The 24,238-nt window shown below is 41.7% G+C and overlaps 1 protein-coding gene across 4 annotated transcripts in view; it reads right to left on the bottom strand.

Moving 5' to 3' along the window:
* The window catches only part of LOC126483699 (focadhesin), a 288,818-nt gene that overhangs the window by 69,855 nt on the left and 194,725 nt on the right, over window positions 1–24,238 (bottom strand). For all 4 annotated transcript variants that reach the window (XM_050106786.1, XM_050106787.1, XM_050106788.1 and 1 more), the window contains exons 14-15: window positions 10,232–10,358; window positions 10,000–10,151 (exon numbers count right to left, since the gene is read on the bottom strand). In XM_050106786.1, the coding sequence (XP_049962743.1) occupies window positions 10,000–10,151; window positions 10,232–10,358 (279 nt within the window). The remainder of the gene's footprint in view (window positions 1–9,999; window positions 10,152–10,231; window positions 10,359–24,238) is intronic.

Below are 24,238 nucleotides of genomic sequence, written 5' to 3'. Positions count from 1 at the left end.
GCAGGTATCCAAATGGAAGGGGAATGAGCTGGAACCAGTTACACCACTGGGTCACCACTCCTCACCAACGACGATGGGATATCACCCACAAATAAGCAGTCAGACTTAGGTTGCGGGGGAGAAGATGGCACCTCCGGAGGCAGCAGGGGGCCTTGACCTGGATCATGTATAGTGGAAGCAATGGCCATGCTCCATCATAGAACTGGCCGATAGTGAACATGGACTGTCAAGAGGGGAACAGCAATGCTGGCAGCATGGATTATCTTATCGGATAGATCACACGTGACAAAGAGGGTGTAAACATGACCTGGGGATAGAGGAGCCAATCAGCATGATGCAAAGCCCAGTGGACTCTTTCATAGGGTGAGGAGGGCAGGGCACGGAGGGAGAGCAGGATTCTGCAAGATCCAGAACAGAAGGAGAGGAGGCAACCTGGGGCACACAGACTGTGTTCCTGCGGCCAACTTGTGGTAGCAGGCCACTGGCCTGAGAGGCACCAGGTGGAGGTTTTATGGGGGTGAGCCCCATCACTGGCAAGATGGGGGACAGTTCTTCAGCTGGGGAGGGGGATCAGCACCTAGAGGGGAGGGCATGGTAATCACAGAGGAGGAGGAGGAGGAGGAGAGGAGAGAGGGACAGGACTAGGGTAATGAAGTGGGAGGAGGAGGAAAGGACATAATAGAGGCACAAGTAGAATTCACAGACACAGGGTGAAGCCTGTCATGCTTCTGACAAGCCTCAGTGTAAGATAAACAATCGAGTGATTTATAATCCTGTATCATCTTCTGCTTCTTATAAGCTGGGCAGTCAAGTGAGAATGGAGAGTGGCGGTAATAACAATTAACACACATGGGGAGCAGTACACAGGGGCTCCCTTCATGGTGTGGGTATCCACATGCACCATATTGAGGGTCTGCTGTACATTGGGAAGACATGTGCCGAAAACACAAGCACTGAAAGTGCCTCATAGGTGGCAGGATGTATGGCTTCATGTCACACCAATAACGCATAACCTCAATCTTCTCCAAGTGGTTATCTCCTCAGAAGCCAGAATAAAGGTGCTGGTGTTGGAGCAATTGTCCTCACGACCTTTCTGCACACATTGAACAAAATGAACACTCTGTCATTCCAGATTGGCCTGGAGTTCTTCATCAGTTTGAAGAATGAGGTTCCTACAAAAAATGACTGCCTGAACCATAATCAAAGACTAGTGAAGTGTAATGAACACTGGGACATCGCCAAGCACATCACTAGCACAAAGGGCTGCAAACTGAGTGGCAGAAGAAGTTTTGATCACAGGGAGCCTGATGGCATCTTACTGAGAAACTCCACTTCACCAAATTTGTCTTCAATATTTTACACAAAAATAATGGCTTTGTGGCACTGAATGTGGCCCTGTTGATCCTAATACAGACCAGGTAGTGGAGAAAGTGTTGACACCCAAGCTGGCGATCCTGGCCCTCCTCCCAGTGTGTAGCCAGGGAAAGGAAGGCCACAGAGTCATAAGAAGCAGCATTCAGTGATCCGTTACCAAACTGAGAAGATGGCAATATAAGAACAACCAGATTTTTGGAGCTTGATATGTTTCATATGCAAAGCATCCACCCTGATACCACCCACTCTGAACAGAGGCTCTCCCAATGGGTGCCATCAAGCCACAGCACAGGCCATCTGGCACATGCACCATTGCTGGGCATTCTGATGCTCCAAAATGACAAGCAACCACTTCTAGGTGTACATGGGGAAGCAACAGCTCAGGTATCAGAAATGTGATCCCTGTGTTGTCAGAGGGCTCAGCCAGACGGGTACGTAACAGCCCCACCATGTGGACTGGCTACACGTGCTGGTGACCTAGCGGGGTGGAGGGCTACAGCAGGGAAGGAAGAGGGAAAGGAAAGGGGGAGAGGAATCCAGGTACACAGATGCTAGGGAGAGAATTCTGCACCAAATGGCTCACATTATGGAGAGAAAATTTCAAAGTGGAAGTAAAACCCCAAAGGGAGACCAAAAATACCAAAACGGAAGAATGGAAAAGACAAGGAAGGGGGAACAATACAGGAAATGAGGTGAACAGGCAGGTCGACATAAGTAAGAACACAGAGAGAGGGGAAGGAAGGGGCAGTGGGGAAGGAGCGAGGAAAGAGAGGAGGGGCAGGGGGACAGAAATGCATCCTGGGAAGGAAGAATGGGCTGCTATAGCTCAGGGTCCCACGAGTGCCACGCATGATCTCACAGAAGAATCATGAGCCCTCTGGGAGGAGGGGGGGGGGGGGGGGGGGAGAATACTGTAAAGCATGCAGAAGGTGAGTGTGTAAGGGGTAGTTGTGGTGATGAAGGAGATGGATTTGAGAGATGATGGCCTGAGGAATTGAGTAGGGATGGGAGGTTATGTTGGACTTCTGGAGTGGGATCACTATGGCAGAGCTAGCATGTAAAAGAACCAGACAGTTGGCAGATGCCTTCAGTCAAGTAACTGCTGTGATCCTTTATGGCAGTGGGGGAGTCTTAGTCAGTAGGGAGGATGAAGGATGATTAAATCAGTCTGTCTTGAGGTTGTGTATGGCTGTTCTTTCTTCCATTGAGAGATCTGCATTCTTGGAAAGGTACTTGGCAAAGGATGGTGAGGAATTCCTGGCAGGTAACCAGGGAGTGGTTATGTGGAAGAGAGAGAGGGCCACAGCTGGATAGTGGTGCGAATTGCCAGAGACAAAGTTCAGCATTGGAATGGTCTTTGGCTGGAGAGATTAATAGGAATCAAATGTTTCCACAATAGGGATCAAAAGAAGGAAAGAGGGTCTTTGATGAATCCAGCATAATGGAACTTGGGTGTGAGGCTGAAGGTGGGGCTTTTGGATAGGACTTCTAAAGGACTGAGGTTTCTCGTTACAACAGTATTTTAGATTTGATTAGGTTGTAAGTTTTGAAGGATGCTGGGAGGGAGTTTTGGACGTGACAGATGCAAAAGATCAGTAAGCCAGGGTCTGGGCGCTATGAGGAGTCGATGAGAGTGTTCACTGGTATTAAGATAGCTGTTGATGGATAGTGGTGTTTTGCGGTGGGAAGAGGATTTTGATAACTTTTGGAGGCAATGTCTGGAGTGCTCTTCCAGGTGTTTGAGGTGAGGGTTTCAATTTGAGAGGTATACTGTAAGTAGTTGGTGCTGCACATTAACAGTTTCCTCTGGAGGGGGCAAAGTGGTTCTGGAATGGCTGCACCATGGAGACTTGTTTCTGGTGTATCAGGTTAGGAGGTATAAGGATTGGGGAATCTGAAAATTTGAAGGTCATTATGAAAGAGGATGGCATCTAGGGACAGGAATTTTTATGACTATGCTGTTGACAGGGATTCCATGGCTTTGGCAGCATTTAAGGAACAGCTACGGATAGAGATACTTTCCTGAACTGAAACAGACAGATGGAGCAGGAATCCCACATCTTGTTCCTTAAATGCTACCTAAGCCATGGAATACCCAGCCTCCACCAGCCAAAAGCCTTACAATTGAAATTCCCCTTTCTGGATCCAACCTCCCCCTCTACAGAATAACCTTCCAATTTTCATATTTCCCCAGTCCCTATCCCTCGCTAATCCAATACTGCAGAAACAAGATGCCATGGCACTGTCATCCCTCAACAGAAGATGCAACCTAATATGATTAGGGAGAAAAATGGGGTATTCAATAAAATGACAGGACTGCTTCCAAGGCAAATGGATTGCAAATAGTTGGGCTGCTAATACCATCTCTGCAGCCATTGCTGCAAACACCACCACTGACTTGGCTATTTCACACATTTGGGCATGGATTGCTTTTGAAACTGCACTCTGAAGTTGCATGGAGAAGAAATGTAACTCATCATAGTCAGTTTGTCAGTGCACCTGATGATGGTAATAGGGTTGCTCATCAAAATATTGTGCATGTTGCAAGCAGAATCAGCAGTACCCCTATGAAAGATTTTAATAGTCTCACAGAAACACCTTCCTAGCCAGGTGAATTATAATTTTTAGTAACCTTACAAATTCTGTTATTCCTTACCAGTTGCATTTTTAAAGCTACTTTCTGATGATGGTGCATGCAGTGATTGCACAAGCAAATGTACTATATATGTATTTTGTTGTTTAACAGTGGGTCCAACGTTTGCAGCCACTATGTGGAAATAATCACCGCATTTGGTACCCACTGATTTGAAAGTGTTGCCATTTTTGCCAGAGTTATTTTCTGGGGCTCAATTTTATTTGGGTCACAATTGTTGTTGTTTGTGTTTTCTTTTTTTAATTGCTTGACAATGATCCAAATGGATTCCACATTATTCTGGGAGTTTTTTTATTTTATTTGAGCACAATACACGAGTTTCACTTTTTTAATACCAGATTGCAGGTTTTTACATTAGTGTTGGTAATAGATTTTCAAGCCTTGGCTACAGTTTCTCTTCTGAATTTGGTAGAGTGTTCTCTTCCTAGCACAAGATAGCTTAATGTCTTATCCTTGCTCCTGCTCAAAATTATCCTGTTTTTTCTTTTAAAGGGGAAAACAAGACTCAAGCATTGTATGGATGTGTTTAAGAAAGAGTTAAATTCTCTATCTACACTGTCTAAGTTTATCAATTTCTCCTCAGCATTCTCCTTCTGAATTTTCTCTATCTCTGTGATTGACTCATTGTTTATGATTTTGTGATACAACATTTTGCTTCCATAAGGGGTAGTCAAATGAAAATGAGACAGATGGGAAAGTAGGTAAATTGTTTATTATTTCAAAAGTAATTGCCATAACTGTTAATACATTTATCTCACTGTGTCACAAGATAGTCAATGCCCTTATGGAAAAACGTTTGCAATTCTCTATGTAATCATGATTTTACCCAGGCTTGCACATCTTCATCTGAAGAAAACTGATGGCCATGAATGTCTTTCTTCAAGGCTCCGAAAGTATGGAAATTGCTTGCAGAGAGATTGGGACTTTACGGACAATGTGTATGGGCTTCTCTGCGAAACTTTTGAGCATACTTGAAACAATGTCAGCAAAATGTGGGTGGCATTATCCTGCAACAGAACGATACCATCCATCAACATTTGTGGGCGTTTGGATTTGATGGCACGCCTCAGTTTCTACAAAGTGTCCATGTGCGTTAACTGTGACACCATATTCCATAAAGTCAGAAAGCAGGCCGTTGCAATCAGTTCAGATGAAGAGGTGCACGCCTGGGTACAATCACTGCTCTTTTAGGCAATTGCAAAAGTTTTTCCAAAAAGGTCTTGATTCATCTCACAGTGGGATAACTGTGTTAACAGTTATGGTAATTACTTTTGAAATAATAAACAGTTTATGTACTTTTTTCTCATCTGTCTTGTTTTCATTTGACTGCCCCTTACATGATCTGCACCTGACTGGTTAATATATTTTATTGTTATCATTTGACCTTAATGATACAGTAAACCTTTGACTGTTGGTTTTACAGGTAAAACAGTGCAGGTTGTTGAGTCTAAAAGGATATTAGAAATAAAAATGATGTCTACCAGTCCTTGTAGAGAATTTAAAAGTGACAAATAATCCAAAGCTGTGCAACAATGCTAGTTGCTCTTAACCAGTTCCATCTGGCAGAAAATGAACATTACTTAAAATAAGGGAAAGGCAATCACTCACCTGTAGCAGTTTGATGTGTGGAGCATAGAAACACACAACAGGAAACACTATTCACACCAGGTAGTAAAAGTACACACATTTACACACAACAACCACACAGACCACCAAACACATGCTCCTGTGATTATGGCGAGACTGATTATTGATAATTGAAAGCATTTGCTTAGGCTGAAGGAGGTGGGGAGGAGGTAGGGAAGGATGCAAGAAGGGGGGGGGGGGTAGTGGAAAAGTGGCAGGTCTTTCAACATATCACTCAGCAGCTGCACAACAAGAAGAAAGGAGTACAGAGGGTCGAGCTTAAAAGAGACGTAGAAAGAGGGAGAAGGGAGTAAGAGTGAGGGGAAAGAGAGGAAGATGGTGACGAAGAGGAAAACAGGGAAACAAGAGAGAAAGGGAGAGAGTTGGAAAAGGGGGAAGTGGAAATAGAAATATAAAGCTCAAGGGGTGAGGGAGGGGGGAGAGGAGGAAGAGTGGTGGGAGAAGGCAGTACACAATCTAGATGGGATAGGAGTGATGTGGACGAAAGAGAGAAGGGAAAAGGTAGAACCGCTGGGTAGAGAAGGTAGTCTGGGAATATTGTAGGGTTTAACAAGGATGTTATGGAGGTTAGGGGGGCGACGAAAGGCAACTCTGGGTGGTGTGGGGAGAATTTTGTCAAGGGATGATCTCATTTCAGGGGTTGACTTGAGAAAGTCATATCCCTGGCGGAGTAATTTGTTGATGTTTTCGAGGCCAGGATAATATTGGGTGACAAGGGGGATGCTTCTGTGTGGTCTGGGGGTAGGAACATTGTTGTTGGACGGGGAGGAATGTATTGCTCGGGAAATCTGTTTGTGGACAAGGTCTGCAGGATAGTTGCGGGAGAGGAAAGCACTGGTCAGGTTATTGGTGTAGTTGTTGAGGGATTCGTCACTGGAGCAGATACGTTTGCCACGAGTACCTAGGCTGTAGGGAAGGGAGCGTTTGATGTGGAAAGGATGGCAGCTATCAAAGTGAAGGTACTGTTGTTTGTTTGTGGGTTTGATATGGACAGAGGTGTGGATGTGAGCTTCAACAAGATGAAGGTCAACATCCAGGAAGGTGGCTTGGGTTTTGGAGAAGGACCAGGTGAAATTCAGATTCGAAAAGGAGTTGAGGTTATGGAGGAAATTAAGGAGTGTTTCTTCACCATGAGTCCAGACCACAAAGATGTCATCTATAAACCTATACCAGGCCAGGGGAAGCAGCTGTTGGGTCTTCAGGAAAGCCTCCTCCATGCGGCCCATGAAGAGGTTGGCATAGGAGGGAGCCATCCTGGTTCCCGTGGCCGTTCCCCTGATTTGTTTGTAGTGTGATAAGGAACGAGGTTTTTGGAAGATCTTCGGGTGGGCGTTGGGAGAGGTAGTGCTCAAGGGCAGAGAGACCATGGGTATGTGGGATGTTTGTGTAAAGGGATGTAGCATCTACGGTGACAAGAAAGGTTTCAGTTGGGAGAGGAGTGGGAATGGATTTGAGACGTTCTAGGAAGTGGTTTGTGTCTTTGATGTAGGATGGGAGTCTGCGGGTGATAGGTTGTAGGTGCTGGTCTACCAGAGCTGAGATACGTTCGGTTGGGGATTTGAAGCCTGCTACAATGGGACGGCCAGGATGGTTCTCTTTGTGGATTTTGGGTAATAGGTAGAAGGTAGGGGTACGTGGCTCAGGTGGAGTGAGTAAGTCTATGGAAGCCGTTGTGAGGCCTTGTGAGGGACCTTGGATTTTTAGGATTTTTTGCAGCTCAGTCTGGATGGAGGGAATGGGATCCTGGGTAACAGCTTTGTCGGTTGAGGTGTCAGAGAGTTGACGCAGTCCTTCTGCCACATACTCCACACGGTCAAGTACGACAGTTGTGGAGCCTTTATCCGCCGGGAGGATGACAATAGAGCGGTCCATTTTCAGCTCCTTAATGGCACGGGATTCAGCTGGGGTGATGTTGGGGGTTGTCGGGATGTTCTTCAAGAAGGACTGGGAGGCAACACTGGATGTGAGGAATTCCTGAAATGTCTGCAAGGGATGGTTTTGGGGGAGGGGAGGAGGATCCCTTTGAGAAGGCAGTCGGAACTGTTCTAGACAGGGTTCAACACTGGGTCTAGTACTTGGGGGCTGTGTTTGGGTAGTGAAGTGATATTTCCAGTTGAGGTTCCGGGTGAATGAGAGGAGATCTTTAACCAGGGCAGTGTGGTTGAATTTAGGTGTGGGGCTAAAGGTTAAGCCTTTTGATAGAACAGATGTCTCTGGAGGGGAGAGGGATCTGGATGAGAGGTTTAGGACTGAATTGGGACTGGTGATATGTGGCATTTGACTGTGGTTATAGTTGAGATTTGGTCTGTGTGGGGTATGTGCTGGGATGGGGAGATTGAGTAGGGTGGCTAGGCTAGGTTTGTTGGCTATCAGGGGGGTTTGTTGAAGGTTCTGTTGTGGTTGGTGTTTGTGAGGGATAGGGAGAGGGACCCCACTTCTTAGGTGTTGCACTAGCACTGTGGATAGTTTTTTCAGGTGGTGTGTGGCATGGAACTCAAGTTTGCAGCTGGCTTCTAGGATGATGTTCCTCAGTGTGTTCTCCAAGCAAGGGTTTGAGAGGTGGAGGACTTTGAAGAGAGATAGGAGCTGTTGGGAGTGGTGGTTACATGAAGTAGTGTAGAGATTCAGGACAAGTTGGGTAAGGGCTAAGGATTGAAGGTTCTGGAAGTCCAGGAGAGACTGGTGGAAGGAGGAATTGCACCCGGAGATGGGAACTTTTAAGGTAAGCCCTTTAGGGGTAACTCCAAAGGTTAAGCAGGACTGGAGGAAAAGTATGTGGGATTGCAGTTTGGCTACGGTGAATGCATGTTTCCGGAATGAATGTAAATAATGTGGTATAGGATTAGGGTGCATCCTCTTTGGTTTGAAGCTGGCACAGTACTTACAGTAGAATATCTTTGGCTTCCCTCTGACAACCATGCCTCCATCCTTGCTACCCTCCCTGTTTACCTTTCCCTGTTGCTTCATAACCTGGGTTGTGAGTAACTGAATCCACTTTCCCTTCTTCCCTTTTTTCCCCTCTCTCCTCCCTGATGAAGGAACAAAGTTCCGAAAGCTAGGAATGTAAATTTTCAGTTCTGTTTTATGTGTATCTATCGGCTGTACTGAGCTGAGGTAAGTACTGGCCAGCCCCTCTATCTCTTTGTTAGTATTTGTTTCACATCTTATATGAGATTTTCCATTAATCATCTACATCTACACTCTGGCTTACTGTGCAGCACTCTATGTGGGCATGACAAATAACCAACTTGCACAAATGGCCACTGTCAAACCGCCTGCATACTGGACCATCTAGTTGCTGAAAACACTGCACACCACAACACAAATCACTTCAACAGCTACTTCACTATGTGATCCATTTGCATACTCTCTTCCAGCATACATTTCTCTTAACTACACACCTGGGAATTGCCTCTCCAGCATATCCTGCAATCTCGCAATCTCCCTGGCCTAAACCTCCACTAACCTGTTTCCCATTGCAACCCTACTTTTCCCTTCTCTTTCTGTTGCTATTCCCCCCCCCCCCCCCCTATCAACCCAACTCCATTTATCTCCCCTATCCTTTTCCCTCTTAATCACAGTCTTCCTTTCCTTCCACCTACAACCTCCCCCCCCCCCCCCCCTTTCACTCTTTCTACATCTCTTTTATGCTCTACCCTCTCTGCTCCTGTTGTATTGTTGTACTGCTGAGCCATCTGTTGAAAGACCTGCCTCTTTTCCATTATCCATCCACTCCTTGCATCCCTCCCTTCGCCTCCCCACCACCTTACACCAATGTAACTGCTTTCAATAACCAGTCTGATCAAGGCCACTGGTGTGTGTGTGTGTGTGTGTGTGTGTGTGTGTGTGTGTGTGTGTGTGTCATTATATGTGTGAATGTGTGGCCTTTTACAAAAAGAAGAGCAAGAACTTGAAAACTAGGTGAACACTGTTTCCTGTTATATGTTTCTATGCTTCACACATCAGTCCAGTATAGGTGAGTGGTTGCCTTTCCCTTATTCTACCCAGGAATTTCCATAACATAAAATCAAGATTAAATTTTATGAGACCTTATTCTGCTAATATTTATCACAGAGTCAACTTGTAAGCCAGAATGAAACACAGTGATATTCAGGGGAATTGCACACAATAAATTTCATAACAAATACTGATGGTGATAAATATTTTGCACTACAGAGATATGAATGAGCCGTTTCTTCCCAGAGCATGACACTCAGCAAGCCAGGTCACAAAAAACCCTTTATAAAAGTGAAGAAGCAGAATTCTTTCAGTTTATGCATTACAGGAACTACTGACAACACTAACAAGCGCTTCATGCTACTCACTGGGTGATCAGCATCAAGCTTTTCCAACAAACTTTCCACAACAATTGCCACCATTGTTCTATTTGCATCATGAATGTTTTCTTTCTGCATAGCTGCTTTGATTTGAGAAAGCATTTTGTTAAAAAACAGCTGCATTTCAGAATTATCTTCACCTGAAAAATAAGAAAAAAATATGACAAAATCATTAATAATAACAAAATAACAATGAAAATAAAAACATCAAGAAACGTACCTTCATCTATTTTTGAGTGCTCCAAAGCTAAAAGCAACGACTTTTCAACAAATGGTTTCAGAACATTAGGAGGGAGTCCTCTACATAAGTCTGAAAAGTTGTTGAATAAGGTGGAGATGTCATCCTTCTGAAACAAAAATATTTATATTAATAAATCTTTACTTACAGTGCAAGGCAATACGAATTCATCTTTTTGTATACAGATTGAACAAACCAATTTAGATTACATGAATTTTTTTTTTAACAGATGATATTAACATTACATCAGTGATGACATGTTTGCTATTTGAACGCATTTCTTAGCAGAATCACCAGTTCCTTAATACATAATGCAGGTCACTCTTTGCTTTAGAATCACACTTTAGCACTGTTACGCACTTGTTATAAAATGCCCCAAAGTCGACTTTTAATAATGGGAGTGAGAAACAAGTCACTACAAGTGGGGCAAGTGGTGTATCACTGCTGTGGTGCGCAAGTTATGTCATGTTTTACTAAATATTTCACTGCTTCTTTCACAGGTTGTGAGAAAGAAAGAAGGAATATAAAAGTTTAATTTGTCACCAATAATGATGTCATTACAGATAGACAACATGCTTGAATTGGACAAGGATGGGGAAGGAAATTGGTTGTGTTGTTTTCAAAGGAGCAACCCTTGTGTCTGTCTCATTTGCTAGGTTTAAAGAAACCATGGAAATGCTAGAGGCCAGGAGGAGACTTGAGCCCCACCCTTTGTAACAGTGAGTGCAGTTCTATTAATAATTGTGATATCTCGTTCAGTGCATGGCATATTCTTGTGTTACAATACAGGTGCTTCTCATTCCTCAGTGTGATTTGCGCTCCTGTAATGATTTTGTAGGAAGGAGTTGTTAATTGCATGACAACAAATTAATTCCTTAAAGTATAGTACCTGATAGCCATTCAGGTATTACCAGTATCAGTTTGTAAATACTGCTAATAAATACTGGTAGCTCAGACACACTCATGCATTATACAGAACCTCAGTTACACATTATATGAATATTTGGGGCCGCGAGGGATTAGCCAAGCGGTCTAACGCACTGCAGTCATGAACTGTGCGGCTGGTCCCGGCGGAGGTTCGAGTCCTCCCTCGGGCATGGGTGTGTGTGTGTTTGTCCTTAGGATAATTTAGGTTAAGTAGTGTGTAAGCTTAGGGACTGATGACCTTGGCAGTTAAGTCCCATAAGATTTCACACACTTTAATCTAAAAATATTTGGAGTCTGACCTAGCCCGATTACATATCTTGATTTTGATAACTCTCTGGTTGCATTTATCACTCATTATGGCAAACTCTGCTTTATTCTTGACTTCACGGCTGGTCAGACGTTCATAAAATTAACTCTGTTGTTATACAAGGGTTGGAACTTAAATAGTGGAAATTATTTATTCACAACCAATAAATCAGAGTTACATCTTTGCACCTGTTACTGTCCTGCAAAGTAGTCATCAGCATTGTGTAGAACCCATTGCCAGTGATGTGGAAGGTGTAGTATACCGTTAGCAGAGCCTGTTCTGTTGATAGTGCGAATGGTGCGGTCTACTGCCTGTCGAATCTCTGGAACAGTTCTGAAGCAAACGCCACGAAGTGGTTCCTTCACTTTGGAATCAGATCAAAGTCACCATCATCTGTGAGCAGCTTTGTGAAAGAAGCAGTGACGCTTTCTGCTCAATCCATCCATCATTTTGCATGACACATGTGCGGGCACATACAGTGCAAGCTGTGGCTGCTCTGTTCAATCGATGGGACTGGGAAGTACTGTACCATCCACCACGTCCTTGTGACTTTGATTTGATTCCAAAGATGAAGGAACCATTTTGTGGCATTCGCTTCAGAACTGTTCCAGAGATTCGGCAGGCAGTAGACTGCTCCATTCACACCATCAACAGAACAGGCTCTGCTAATGGTATATTACACCTTCCACAACACTGGTGACTACTTTGAAGGACAGTAACAGGTGCAAACATGTAACTCTTTTGTATTGGTTGTGAATAAATAGTTGCCACTATTTAAGTTCAAACCCTCCTATATCACACTGAATTGCCTATTTGTTTCAACTGGTCTCTGAAGACTGTCTGATCATGAATATTGTTTCTACCTTCTTCAAAGTAATGAAGAAAAGCGGCAATGATAATGTTTCTCATCAAGCAACTGACTAAAACTTCACATGGGTCCTGTAGTGCTGAAGATGTGGCAGCAGTAGCTGGAACTTCAATAACAATAGCAAGAAAAATAGGAAACACGACATCAGCAGCAGTTAGAACTACAACAGCAGCAAATGCTGCAGCAGCATCTACATCTTTAGATGTAGCTACTCTGCAAGCCACTGTACAGTGCATGGCAGAGGAAACCCATTACTACTATTTGTCATTTCCTTTCCTTGTCCACTCGCAAATAGAGTCAGAGAAAAACAACTGTCTGTATGCCTCCGTGTAAGCCCTAATTCCTCAAATCTTATCTTCATGGTCCTTACGCACAATGTATGTTGGTGGCAGTAGAATTGTTCAGCAATCAGCTTCAAATGACAGTTCTCTAAATTTTCTCAATAGCGTTTCTCAAAAAGAACATCGCCTTCCCTCCAGGGATTCCCATTTGAGTTTCTGAAGCAACTCCATAACACTTACGTGTTGTTTGAACCTACCGGTAACAAACCTAGTAGCCTGCCGCTGAATTGCTTCTATGTCTTCCTTCAATCCAACCTGGTACAGATCCCAAACACTCAAGCTATACTCAAGGATAGGTTGCACCAGCATCCTATATGCAGCCTCCTTTACAGGTGAAATACTCTTTCCTAAAACTCTCCCAATAAAGTGAAGTCAACTATGTGCTTTCCCCATCACAGTTCTCAGACACTCATTCCACCTCATATCACTTTGCAATGTTATGCCCAGATATCTAAATGACTTGACTGTGTCAAGCAGGATTCTAGTAACACTGTATCGAAACATTACAGGTTTGACATTCCTACTCATCTGCATTAACTTAAATTTTTCCACATTTAAGGCTAGCTCCCATTCATCATACCAACTGGAAATTTTGTCTAAGTCATCTTGTATCTTCCTACGACCAATAACATTAGACACCTTACTTTACACCCAGCATCATCAGCAAACAACCTAAGATTGCTGTCGACCCTGTCAACCAAACTACACTCCTGGAAATGGAAAAAAGAACACATTGACACCGGTGTGTCAGACCCACCATACTTGCTCCGGACACTGCGAGAGGGCTGTACAAGCAATGATCACACGCACGGCACAGAGGACACACCAGGAACCGCGGTGTTGGCCGTCGAATGGCGCTAGCTGCGCAGCATTTGTGCACCGCCGCCGTTAGTGTCAGCCAGTTTGCCGTGGCATACGGAGCTCCATCGAAGTCTTTGACACTGGTAGCATGCCGCGACAGCGTGGACATGAACCGTATGTGCAGTTGACGGACTTTGAGCGAGGGCGTATAGTGGGCATGCGGGAGGCCGGGTGGACGTACCGCCGAATTGCTCAACACGTGGGGCGTGAGGTCTCCACAGTACATCGATGTTGTCGCCAGTGGTCGGCGGAAGGTGCACGTGCCCGTCGACCTGGGACCGGACCGCAGCGACGCACGGATGCACGCCAAGACCGTAGGATCCTACGCAGTGCTGTAGGGGACCGCACCGCCACTTCCCAGCAAATTAGGGACACTGTTGCTCCTGGGGTATCGGCGAGGACCATACGCGACCGTCTCCATGAAGCTGGGCTATGGTCCCGCACACCGTTAGGCCGTCTTCCGCTCACGCCCCAACATCGTGCAGCCCGCCTCCAGTGGTGTCGCAACAGGCGTGAATGGAGGGACGAATGGAGACGTGTCGTCTTCAGCGATGAGAGTCGCTTCTGCCTTGGTGCCAATGATGGTCGTATGCGTGTTTGGCGCCGTGCAGGTGAGCGCCACAATCAGGACTGCATACGACCGAGGCACACAGGGCCAACACCCAGCATCATGGTGTGGGGAGCGATCTCCTACACTGGCCGTACACCACTGGTGATCGTCGAGGTGACACTGAATAGTGCACGGTACATCCAAACCGTCGTCGAACCCATCGTTCTACCATTCCTAGACCGGCAAGGGAACTTGCTGATCCAACAGGACAATGCACGTCCGCATGTATCCCGTGTCACCCAACGTGCTCTAGAAGGTGTAAGTCAACTACCCTGGCCAGCAAGATCTCCGGATCTGTCCCCCATTGAGCATGTTTGGGACTGGATGAAGCGTCGTCTCACGCGGTCTGCACGTCCAGCACGAACGCTGGTCCAACTGAGGCGCCAGGTGGAAATGGCATGGCAAGCCGTTCCACAGGACTACATCCAGCATCTCTACGATCGTCTCCATGGGAGAATAGCAGCCTGCATTGCTGCGAAAGGTGGATATACACTGTACTAGTGCCGACATTGTGCATGCTCTGTTGCCTGTGGTTCTGTCAGTGTGATCATGTGATGTATCTGACCCCAGGAATGTGTCAATAAAGTTTCCCCTTCCTGGGACAATGAATTCACGGTGTTCTTATTTCAATTTCCAGGAGTGTATTTATGTATATAGAGAAGAGAGGTGGTCCCATCACACTTCCCTGGTGAACTCTTGATGATAACCTTGTCTCTGATGACCACTCGCTATCAAAGACAACATACTGGATTCAATTACTTTGAGCCCCTCATTATCTGTGAAATTATTCCATGCGCTTGTAGCCTTGTTAACAGCCTGCAATGGAACACCGTGTCAAATGCTTTCCAGAAATCTAGACATATGGAATCTGCCTGTTGCCCTTTATCCATTGTTCTCAGTATATCATATAAGAAAATGGCAAGCTGAGTTTTGCACAAGCAGTGCTTTCTAAAATGTGCTGATTTGTGTATATAAGCTTCTCAATAACAATAAACTTTATTTTATTCCAGGACAATATGTTCAAGGTGGGTTGCTTGGTTTAAAAATGAGGGAAAGTGACTATGTTCAAAGATTCTGCAGCAAACAGAAGTTGGGGATATTGGTCTCTAATTTTGTGGGTCCGTTCTTTTACCTTTCTTATATACTGGAGTCACCTGTGCTTTTTTTCAGTCACTTAGGACTTTGTGCTGGGCAAGACATTTATAATAAATGCTAGCTAGGTAAGGGGCCAATGCCATAGAGTACTCTCTGCAAAATCGAACTGGGATTCCATCTGGACCTGGTCATTTATTTGCTTTCAAATCTTTCAGTCGTTTCTCAATGCCAGGTATTCTTATTACTATGTTGTCCATATGGGAGTATACCTGACGGTCAAATGAAAGTATGTTTGTACAATTCTTCTCTGTGAAAGATTTATTGAACATGAAATTAAAAACTTCAGCTTTTGTTTTGCTATCTTCAACTGCTGCACCAGGCTTGTCATCAAGGGACTGAAAGGAAGCCTTGGACCCATTTATCAATTTTACATACAACCAGAATTTTCTCAGTTTCTATGCCAGATCTTTTTCTACGGTGTGACAGTGGTAGTTAGTCAACCAAAAGCAACAACAGAAGCAAATTTTACATTTGTTGCAGCAGCAACTGGCATCACTTCCCCCTAAGTAATTCACTTGTTGACAAAACAAATGGGAGTGGTTGGTCTCCTCCTGTTGTTTTGTTCTTTGTTGCAAGGCAACTGAAATGACTGACCCTGGTTGTCAGTGTTTCCTCTTATTGTCTTCTACTAATCAATTGTAGAAAGTAGCTCAGAATATCAACCACCATCTAACTCAAGTAGCTTGAGTTTTTCAGATGTCTGTAGTTTGTTGACTGAATACTATGGTCACCAAGCCCATGTGGAAGCAACTAGGCTCAAATTTATTCAGTGCAGCGTGAGCTAAAAATCTGTAAGGTCTAGCATGCAAGTGTTATTCTTCAAGTAAACAATGCGGTGTACGTTATGGTGAATTTAATGGATGTCTAGCACCACATAAGGAAGTCAGTGCAAAGGCATTAGAGTCAGCTGCTATAACAGTGAATGAGGCTCTAAAAACCATTAAAGATCATGAAATAATAGCTCCATTGTAGGATATGTTTGATGACAACATTAGTCTTCAATATCTTAGTAATGGTTAATATTGTGTTCATAGACCAATGAATGAGTGTAATCTAGAATTTCTTCCTAGTAGTCAACTTTGTGTTCAACAATCCACTGATTATAGGCAATGTCATTACTTGAATTACTGAGCACCGGCCATCCAGTCATCCTGTAGTCCAGTGATATGGAATACAATAGTTAGACTATAATTACAATATTACAAAAAGGATAGATTGCTGCCCACCATGTAGTGGAAATGTTGAGTCACAGATAGGCACAACAAAAAGACTGCTAAACAAGGAAGCTTTTGGCTAAAAGGTATGAATTAGGCAACAAGCACGCATGCACCCCCCCCCTCCCCCCCCCCACCCCCCACACACACACACACATACACGCACACACACACACACACACACACACACGCACACACACACACACACACACACACACACACACACACCACGGTCACTGGCTGCTGCGGCCAGACTATGAGCAACAGTGTTTGTTGATGGAAGAAGCAATCTAGGTGATGGGGGTAAGGAGAAGGCTGGGGCAGGGAGGAGGATAGATAGCAGGGTACGGATGGGGGATGGTAAGGTGCTGATTTTGGTAACATACAGGGAAGAGGTGGTGAGAGTGTAGGGCAGCTAGGTGCTGTCGGGCAGTTAGACAAAGGGATGGAGGGAGGGGGGAGTGGAAAAGGAGAAAAGTAAAAAAGACTATGGATACATTGGTGAAGTAGAGGGCTGTATAGTGCTGGAGTGGGAACAGAGAACATGATAGGTGGGTGAAGGACAGTGACTCTTGAAGGTTGAGGTCAGGAGGGTTGCGGGGATGTAGGATATATCGCAGAAAGAGAGTTCCCACCTTAATTCAGAAAAGCTGGTGTTGGTAGCATAATAAAACTGGTTATGGGAGATAAATGTACTACCCAAACTTGAATCATATGAAAGATCAATTCCCAAGTTGAAGACTCAAAACACAGATATCCACTACCATATAGCTATATGAAAATGTATAAATATAATAGAGGGAAACATTACACGTGGGAAAAATATATCTAAAAACAAAGATGATGTAACTTACCAAACGAAAGTGTTGGTATGTTGATAGACACACAAACAAACACAAACACACACACAAAATTCAAGCTTTCGCAACCCACGGTTGCTTCATCAGGAAAGAGGGAAAGACGAAAGGATGGGTTTTAAGGGAGAGGGTAAGGACTGGAGTCATTTCAATCCCGGGAGTGGAAAGACTTACCGTAGGGGGGAAAAAAGGACAGGTATACACTTGCACACACACACATATCCATCCGCACATATACAGACACAAGCAGACATATAACTACATTGTCTGCTTGTGTCTGTATATGTGTGAGCGTGCGCAAGTGTATACCTGTCCTTTTTTCCCCCCTAAGGTAAGTCTTCCCACTCCCGGGATTGAAATGACTCCTTACCCTCTCCCTTAAAACCCATCCTTTCGTCTTTCCCTCTCCTTCCCTCTTTCCTGATGAAGCAACCATGGGTTGCGAAAGCTTGGATTTTGTGTGTGTGTTTGTGTTTGTTTGTGTGTCTATCAACATACCAATGCTTTTGTTTGGTAAGTTACATCATCTTTGTTTTTTGAAAATGTTTAAATGTTTACAAATATAAGCACTTAATGTAATTATGATGATGATTATGGAACTCTTAAAAAAAGATAAGCAATGGTAAACAATTATTTGATTTTATTTATGACATGTATGTTACAAAGATGATTTTGCACAAACAGATTGATATATGATGGTATTTTCTTTGGCACATGTTGTTAGAGGCAAATATTTGTCTTTGGGTACTTAGTAATATAAGTTTGAAGTGTGAGGATGGAGTACACATCATGTGTGTTGTATCAGCAATGTGACTGATGTTGATTTGCATTGTGAAGTGAAATGACTGAAAATATATGTGTTCAATAGCAGAACGTCCACCAATGTTCACATTACTTAACTGAATGAGACCAAGCATCCTCTAGACCAGTATAAAAAAGTTACACTCTAGAATGGACTATGAGCCGGCAACTTCTAAAAAAGACGAAGAATAAAAGATGAGAATTATGAAAACTGTTTATTCACATTCTCCCGTTTCTACCTCTCTCTGCAGTTTGCTACAAGTGCTGTGAAAATGTGACCAGCCACCCAAGTTATTAACTTATCTCAGAATTAATAAATCAAGTTTGGGCTACAAGAGTGTGGTAATGGTCAGAATACAGTGGCATCAACCAGGATTTTCTGAAAGTGAAATGTGAATACTGTGTTGGGCTATTTTTCTTGTTCCAGTTTAAATATGTGTATATTGCAAAAAAATTATATGAATGATCAGCCAAGTACAAGCCATAGCTACAAAACAGCAACAATAACAACAACAGAGTTCACAGTCATCAATAAGAAAAGAATGAAAAATAAAGTTTGAAGTGTACAATTAACAATGTTGAGTGCTGGAAATATTTTCTTTATTTTTTTTTTTCTTTTTTGGTAAAGTGTTTTGTATAATAATGATTAACAATGACAGTCGCTGAATGAGAATATGGAATAACAGGGGGTAATACAGACATGGCAGACTTGAGCAGTGTTGTGAAACAAGAACAGGAAAGCTTTATTGATGAAACAGTAGAACAGGAAAAACAAACTGATGAATCATGTAAATTATTGAAATGAGATGATAGTAATGACATAAGTACCATGTTTGCTTTGTCAATAAAAATTAGTAGTCAACAGCATAAATATAATGAGGACCAGTTTGCAAAAATTAAAAATTAATGAGCAACTTGGAAATCATAAACAAGAAAGCAAGAAACAGTTCACAGAATTTGGCCATTCAATAAGAGTGTTATTTGATTGTAACAGTAAAAATACAGCTCAGCTAAATGATATCAATCAAAAATTGTGAGGTTAGATGGTCAAGTAGAGCCTGTTGAGTCCAAAATCAAAGAAATTGAACTTAAATTTAACAGTAAAGCCCAAAATGTCAAAGATCAGATCACTGAAAATGTCAAAGATGAGATCACTGAAGACAGGGGAAAAAACAAAATTGCTTTTGAAAAAGTAAAGTTGACACAAATGTAAATAGCCAAATTTTGACTTTGGAAACTGACACTTGGTGAAAGCAGTTTTGTCAAACAGGTGAAGACAGCAGGCAGCAAATTTGCAGAAAATGTATTATTAAGTAACAATGAAACCAGTGCCCTATAAAGAAGTGTTTCTATTCTGTGCAAAAAAGTTGAAGAATTGCCCAGTAATGCAGTTAATAGAAATCTTGTTGACAATATTGGTACCACATTTTGCAACATTCCAGTGAAAAACTTTTCAGCTGAAGGCAGTTTACATCCGGTAGATTTTCTGCAGCATTGCAGAGATAATTTTGTGTCTAATATGATTGATGTTATGAAAATCAAATTTTTAAAGAAGTTTCTAGAAAGTGAAGCATTAAGTTGGGCTAGTTAGTATACTAATGATGGCACTATCTACACTATTTTGAGAAAGGATTTTTAGACAGATTTTGGTCAGAGACTGAACAAGCTAGAGACAAAAGCAAATTTCTCAATGCACCAAGTTACAGAGAAGAGTGTATTAGCACAAAACAGTTTTGCAAAAATCACATAAAAAAATTAGCTCATTTGAGCAAACCTTTTGATGAACTCACCCAGACTGATGCTTTAGGGGAGGTTACCAGTTAGGGTACAGTGGGAATTAGTCTATGGGCCAGATGACACAATAGACCAGTTTTTGAATTATGTAGATAACTTAGATAGAGTTTCGGAGAAGGGGAAATAAAAGGGCAATGTAACCACAACAGGCACAAATAATAGTAATCAAAATTGACACAGTAATAATTACAAAATGAGGGAACATAGTAACTGCAACAGTAATAAGTTAGAAGGAATGTAACAGAGCAAATGGTAACAATTTTCATCCTGGAGAGCAACATGGCAATAGCTGGAACAGGAGTTGGAATAGAGATGATAACTGAAACACAAGGAAACATGGCAGGGCATGAATTCAGGAAACAAAAAACTAGCTCGGGTCCCACTGTCGGTCCGCAAGTTAGGGGCTCATGAGACAAATAACAAATGGACCAGAAATTACACAAATACTGACACAAGAAAAACACTCTATTGAAGCTATCAGTAGCTATCTTAAAAATGTGTCCTCTCCTGTTAGTATCATATCTGTTGAGAAAGAAGTATGTTCACCAGGTACGACAAAATATGTTAATAAGGTACATGAGCACACAAATATTGGAGAAAGGATACAGAAGAAATTAATTTATCAGAATTCTATAACTGGATAGGGACTTGTCACTGGGAAATGCTGAAGTAACTGAATTTTGTGATGATTTTGGAATTCAGAAACTAATAGAAGAACCAGGTGAGAAAAAGTGAATATTGTACTAATGAACAGCAACTTAAGTGAAACTGCATATTTAAACAGTAATGAAGTAGGGAATGATGAGGTTGGTAATTTGTGTGGCGATATTGATGATGCTTGTGGTATTACTGAATATAATAAATTGAAGGCACGTGATGATGAGTACAGTAATGAAGAAGAAAAGTATTTTGTTTGTTTTAAAGAAGCACTGGAGACATTAGGTATTAGTAAGGAAATGTGTAGTAGTGACTATGATGTTGTAGAGGTACCCAAGGACACTGTTAAAGGATTAAGGGACGTTAATAACAGTATCATAGCAAACAAAACTTTTAATTTAATTATTAGTAAGGAGGCATGTATAGATGATCATACAAATTCAGTGACTAGTTATGACAGTGACAGTGCACTGCTTAATGTTATGAATGAGAACAAATCTTTTTTATATAATATTTGATTAAATAGTGATGCTATTGAGAAAGATGAATGCTTTAGAATTATGTTAAAAAATTCTGTGTTTAACTTTATATTAAAAAATCTGTGTTTAACTTTATATCCAGACTGGTGGCATAAAATTAAACACATAATTGTAAAACAACTTAAAGATAAGTACCATAGTGCTGATCTACGTGAGACAAGTAAGTGTACATGGATTGATGAAATTCTCAGCGACAGTGATAATGGTGTCTATGCTAATTTAATAGAAGTGTGCCTAGGCAATGGGAATGGTAAGAACAACAGTGATTTTGGAGGCTTTATTTTTGAAGAGATAGAAAATGACCTGTCATATGAAGATGTTAAAACTGATAAATGTGCTGATATTTTTTGTCCGTTTATTAAAGTCAGAACAGGATCATTGGTAGACAGATGTCTCTTTGACACAGGCAGTCAAATTTCAGGAGTGCCTGAATCCTTAAGTAAAAAATTAAAAAATAATGAGTACTATGTATAATTACCTGTAATTGGAGCATGGATTAAAGGTGCAACTAGGAAACATAACAAAGTGGTTAAAAGTCAGGCTTTATTAACTTTTACAATTGAGGGAGTAACTTTTATACATGGATGTTTAATAATTCAAGATCTCAGTGAGGATCTTATCTTTGGCATGGCATGGATAGTTGGTGTGAATGCAGGTTCTGATTGGCAAGTGCAGAAGTTGATTATCAATGCACTTAATGAAGAGTGTATTTGTACTAATTTTATACAGTCAACTATGTCTTATGAGGATGGTAAAATAAATAGTATAGAATTTTTAAAAGACAGTGAATTTGTAGTCAAAGATACGCCAACATTAGATACAGGTGAAGCAGGATTTAAAGAACTTGGAGACACTACGATTTCAGAAGCAAAAGGGTTAACCAATGATCAGAAATGGGCATGGAATCTTTGTCATGGGAGTATAGTGATGTATTTAGTAATATTCTAGGTAGAGTGAGAGGATATCAGTGTACTTTATAGCTAAAACAACACCACCCATTTTTCATAAAACCATATTGTGTACCTATTGCTAAGAAAGCTGCAGTTGAGAAAGAGTTGCATACGATGAAAGTGTGTGATATCATTGAGAGAAGTGTTAGCCCATATAACAACCCATTAGTCGTTGTCTAAAAAAAGAGATAAAGGAGTGAGTTTGGTTCTGGATTCTAGGCATTTAAACAAGTATTTGTACAGAGAAACAGATCACCCTGAAGACACTGATGAACTTTTACACAAATTTAAAAATATTCAGATTATGTCTAGTTTGGGTCTAGCTTCTGGATTTTATCAGGTGCCTGTAGCTCCTGAATCAGGTAAATATACTGCCTTCCTTTAAAGTGGTAGATGTTACCAATACTGCTTAGTACCTTTTGGTTTGAACTCGTCTGTAGCTGAATTTATAAGAGCATTAGATTATGCACTTGGCCAAGATCTGTTAGGAAAAACTTACTGTTTATGTTGGTGACATTTTGGTAACTGGACAAAGCAGGGAAGAACATTTTGAATTGTTGAAGCAGGTATGTGAAAAACTTAGACAAGGAGGTACGACTCTGAAACTTGAAAAATGTAAATTTGCTGTCCCGAAACTAAAATTCTTACGTCATGTAATTACTAGGAAAGGAATCTGGGCAGATCTTGAAAAAATTAAAACAATTTCAGATTTTCCAGCACCACATAGTAGAAAACTGTTTAAATTATTTTATGATTTATGTGGATTTTATCGGACATTTGTGAGTGGACAAAATTTGAATGAACCTTGTTGAAGCAATTTACTTAAAAAGAGCACTAACTGGGTTTGGACCCAAGAATCTCAGGAAGCATTTAAAAAGATTAAGAAAGAATTGAATAATCAAAATTTGTGATACACTTCAGATTTCAGCCTACCATTTTGTTTACACACAGTGTGGCGGAACAAATGCTGTATCATTTGAGAGATATAGAGGCGAGCAAGTGTGCTGGGAATTACCCAGTTCACTGCTACAAGTGCCACGTCGTCATAATGCACCTGTGTGTAGCATACAACTATTGCTCCATAATATAAGGATGAAATTAAAAATTAAAGAAACTTTTCCAAAATTTGTCAACATATGCTTCAGTATATTAATGTTTAAATTGTTAAATCTCAGAGTGATTAGATGAATATGTTTTCCAAAGTACATCGTTTTATATAAAAAATATAATCTAGAAAGCAAAAATTTGCTCAGAATGTGCAAATGTATGTCAAAATCAACTGTTACAAGTTTCAACTTGATTAGAACAATATTTTGGTCAGAATCCACATTTTTACAAAAAATTGAGGGCACTAAATATTAGACCCAGAAAGCTGAAAATTTTTATGAAGCTTCAGTTTGATGTAAAAACATTAACTTTGTGGCCCCATTAAGCTACATCTAATAGTTTTTGAGTAATTTATTGAAAAATAAAATTGGAACAACAATGTCCTTATTTGTAATAGATTAAGTATCATTTATAGTAATGACACACAGTTTTTATTACAGCACCTGATGAATAATTAAGCTACAACAAGTTTCAAGACTCTGATGCAAATACCAATCATTACAAGGTCTCTTAAAGATTCTACTGTCAGTTCCATTCTAAGAATTCTAGGTGGCAAAGTTTAAATACAGGCGAGCTAAAACTTTTTCTATGATTAAAGCCAACTTAATTCTATTCATACAAAAATTACAAAGATTCTAATTGCTATACAACAGTGTTATAAAATGATGTGTGTCTGAAAAATTGGGCATTTAGATGCTGCTACTTGGAGATAGAGTGGATGACGGCAGGTGTTCCCTTCGGCCATCCACTGCACTCATATATAAATATGACCTGAGAGGCAATGAAGACTTCACTTTGCTGCCACCTATCATATGGTCCTCATCAGTCAAACGCCAGCTTCTGCACTGTGTCAGACATCACAGACAGGCTGCTACTAAATGCAGGTTTTCAGTAATAATAGAAAGTGAACTTGCAAGGACTGTACACCATCCTCGATCATTTATATTTTTGAAATGACATCACTTTGCATCCAGTTACCATATGGTCCATGTCAGTCAAAC

The sequence above is a fragment of the Schistocerca serialis genome, chromosome 6 (genome assembly GCF_023864345.2).
Source record: "Schistocerca serialis cubense isolate TAMUIC-IGC-003099 chromosome 6, iqSchSeri2.2, whole genome shotgun sequence".
NCBI classification, from domain to species: Eukaryota; Metazoa; Arthropoda; class Insecta; order Orthoptera; family Acrididae; genus Schistocerca; species Schistocerca serialis.
Note: the sequence above shows the minus strand (reverse complement) of the source record. Positions and strands in the feature narration are given on the sequence as shown.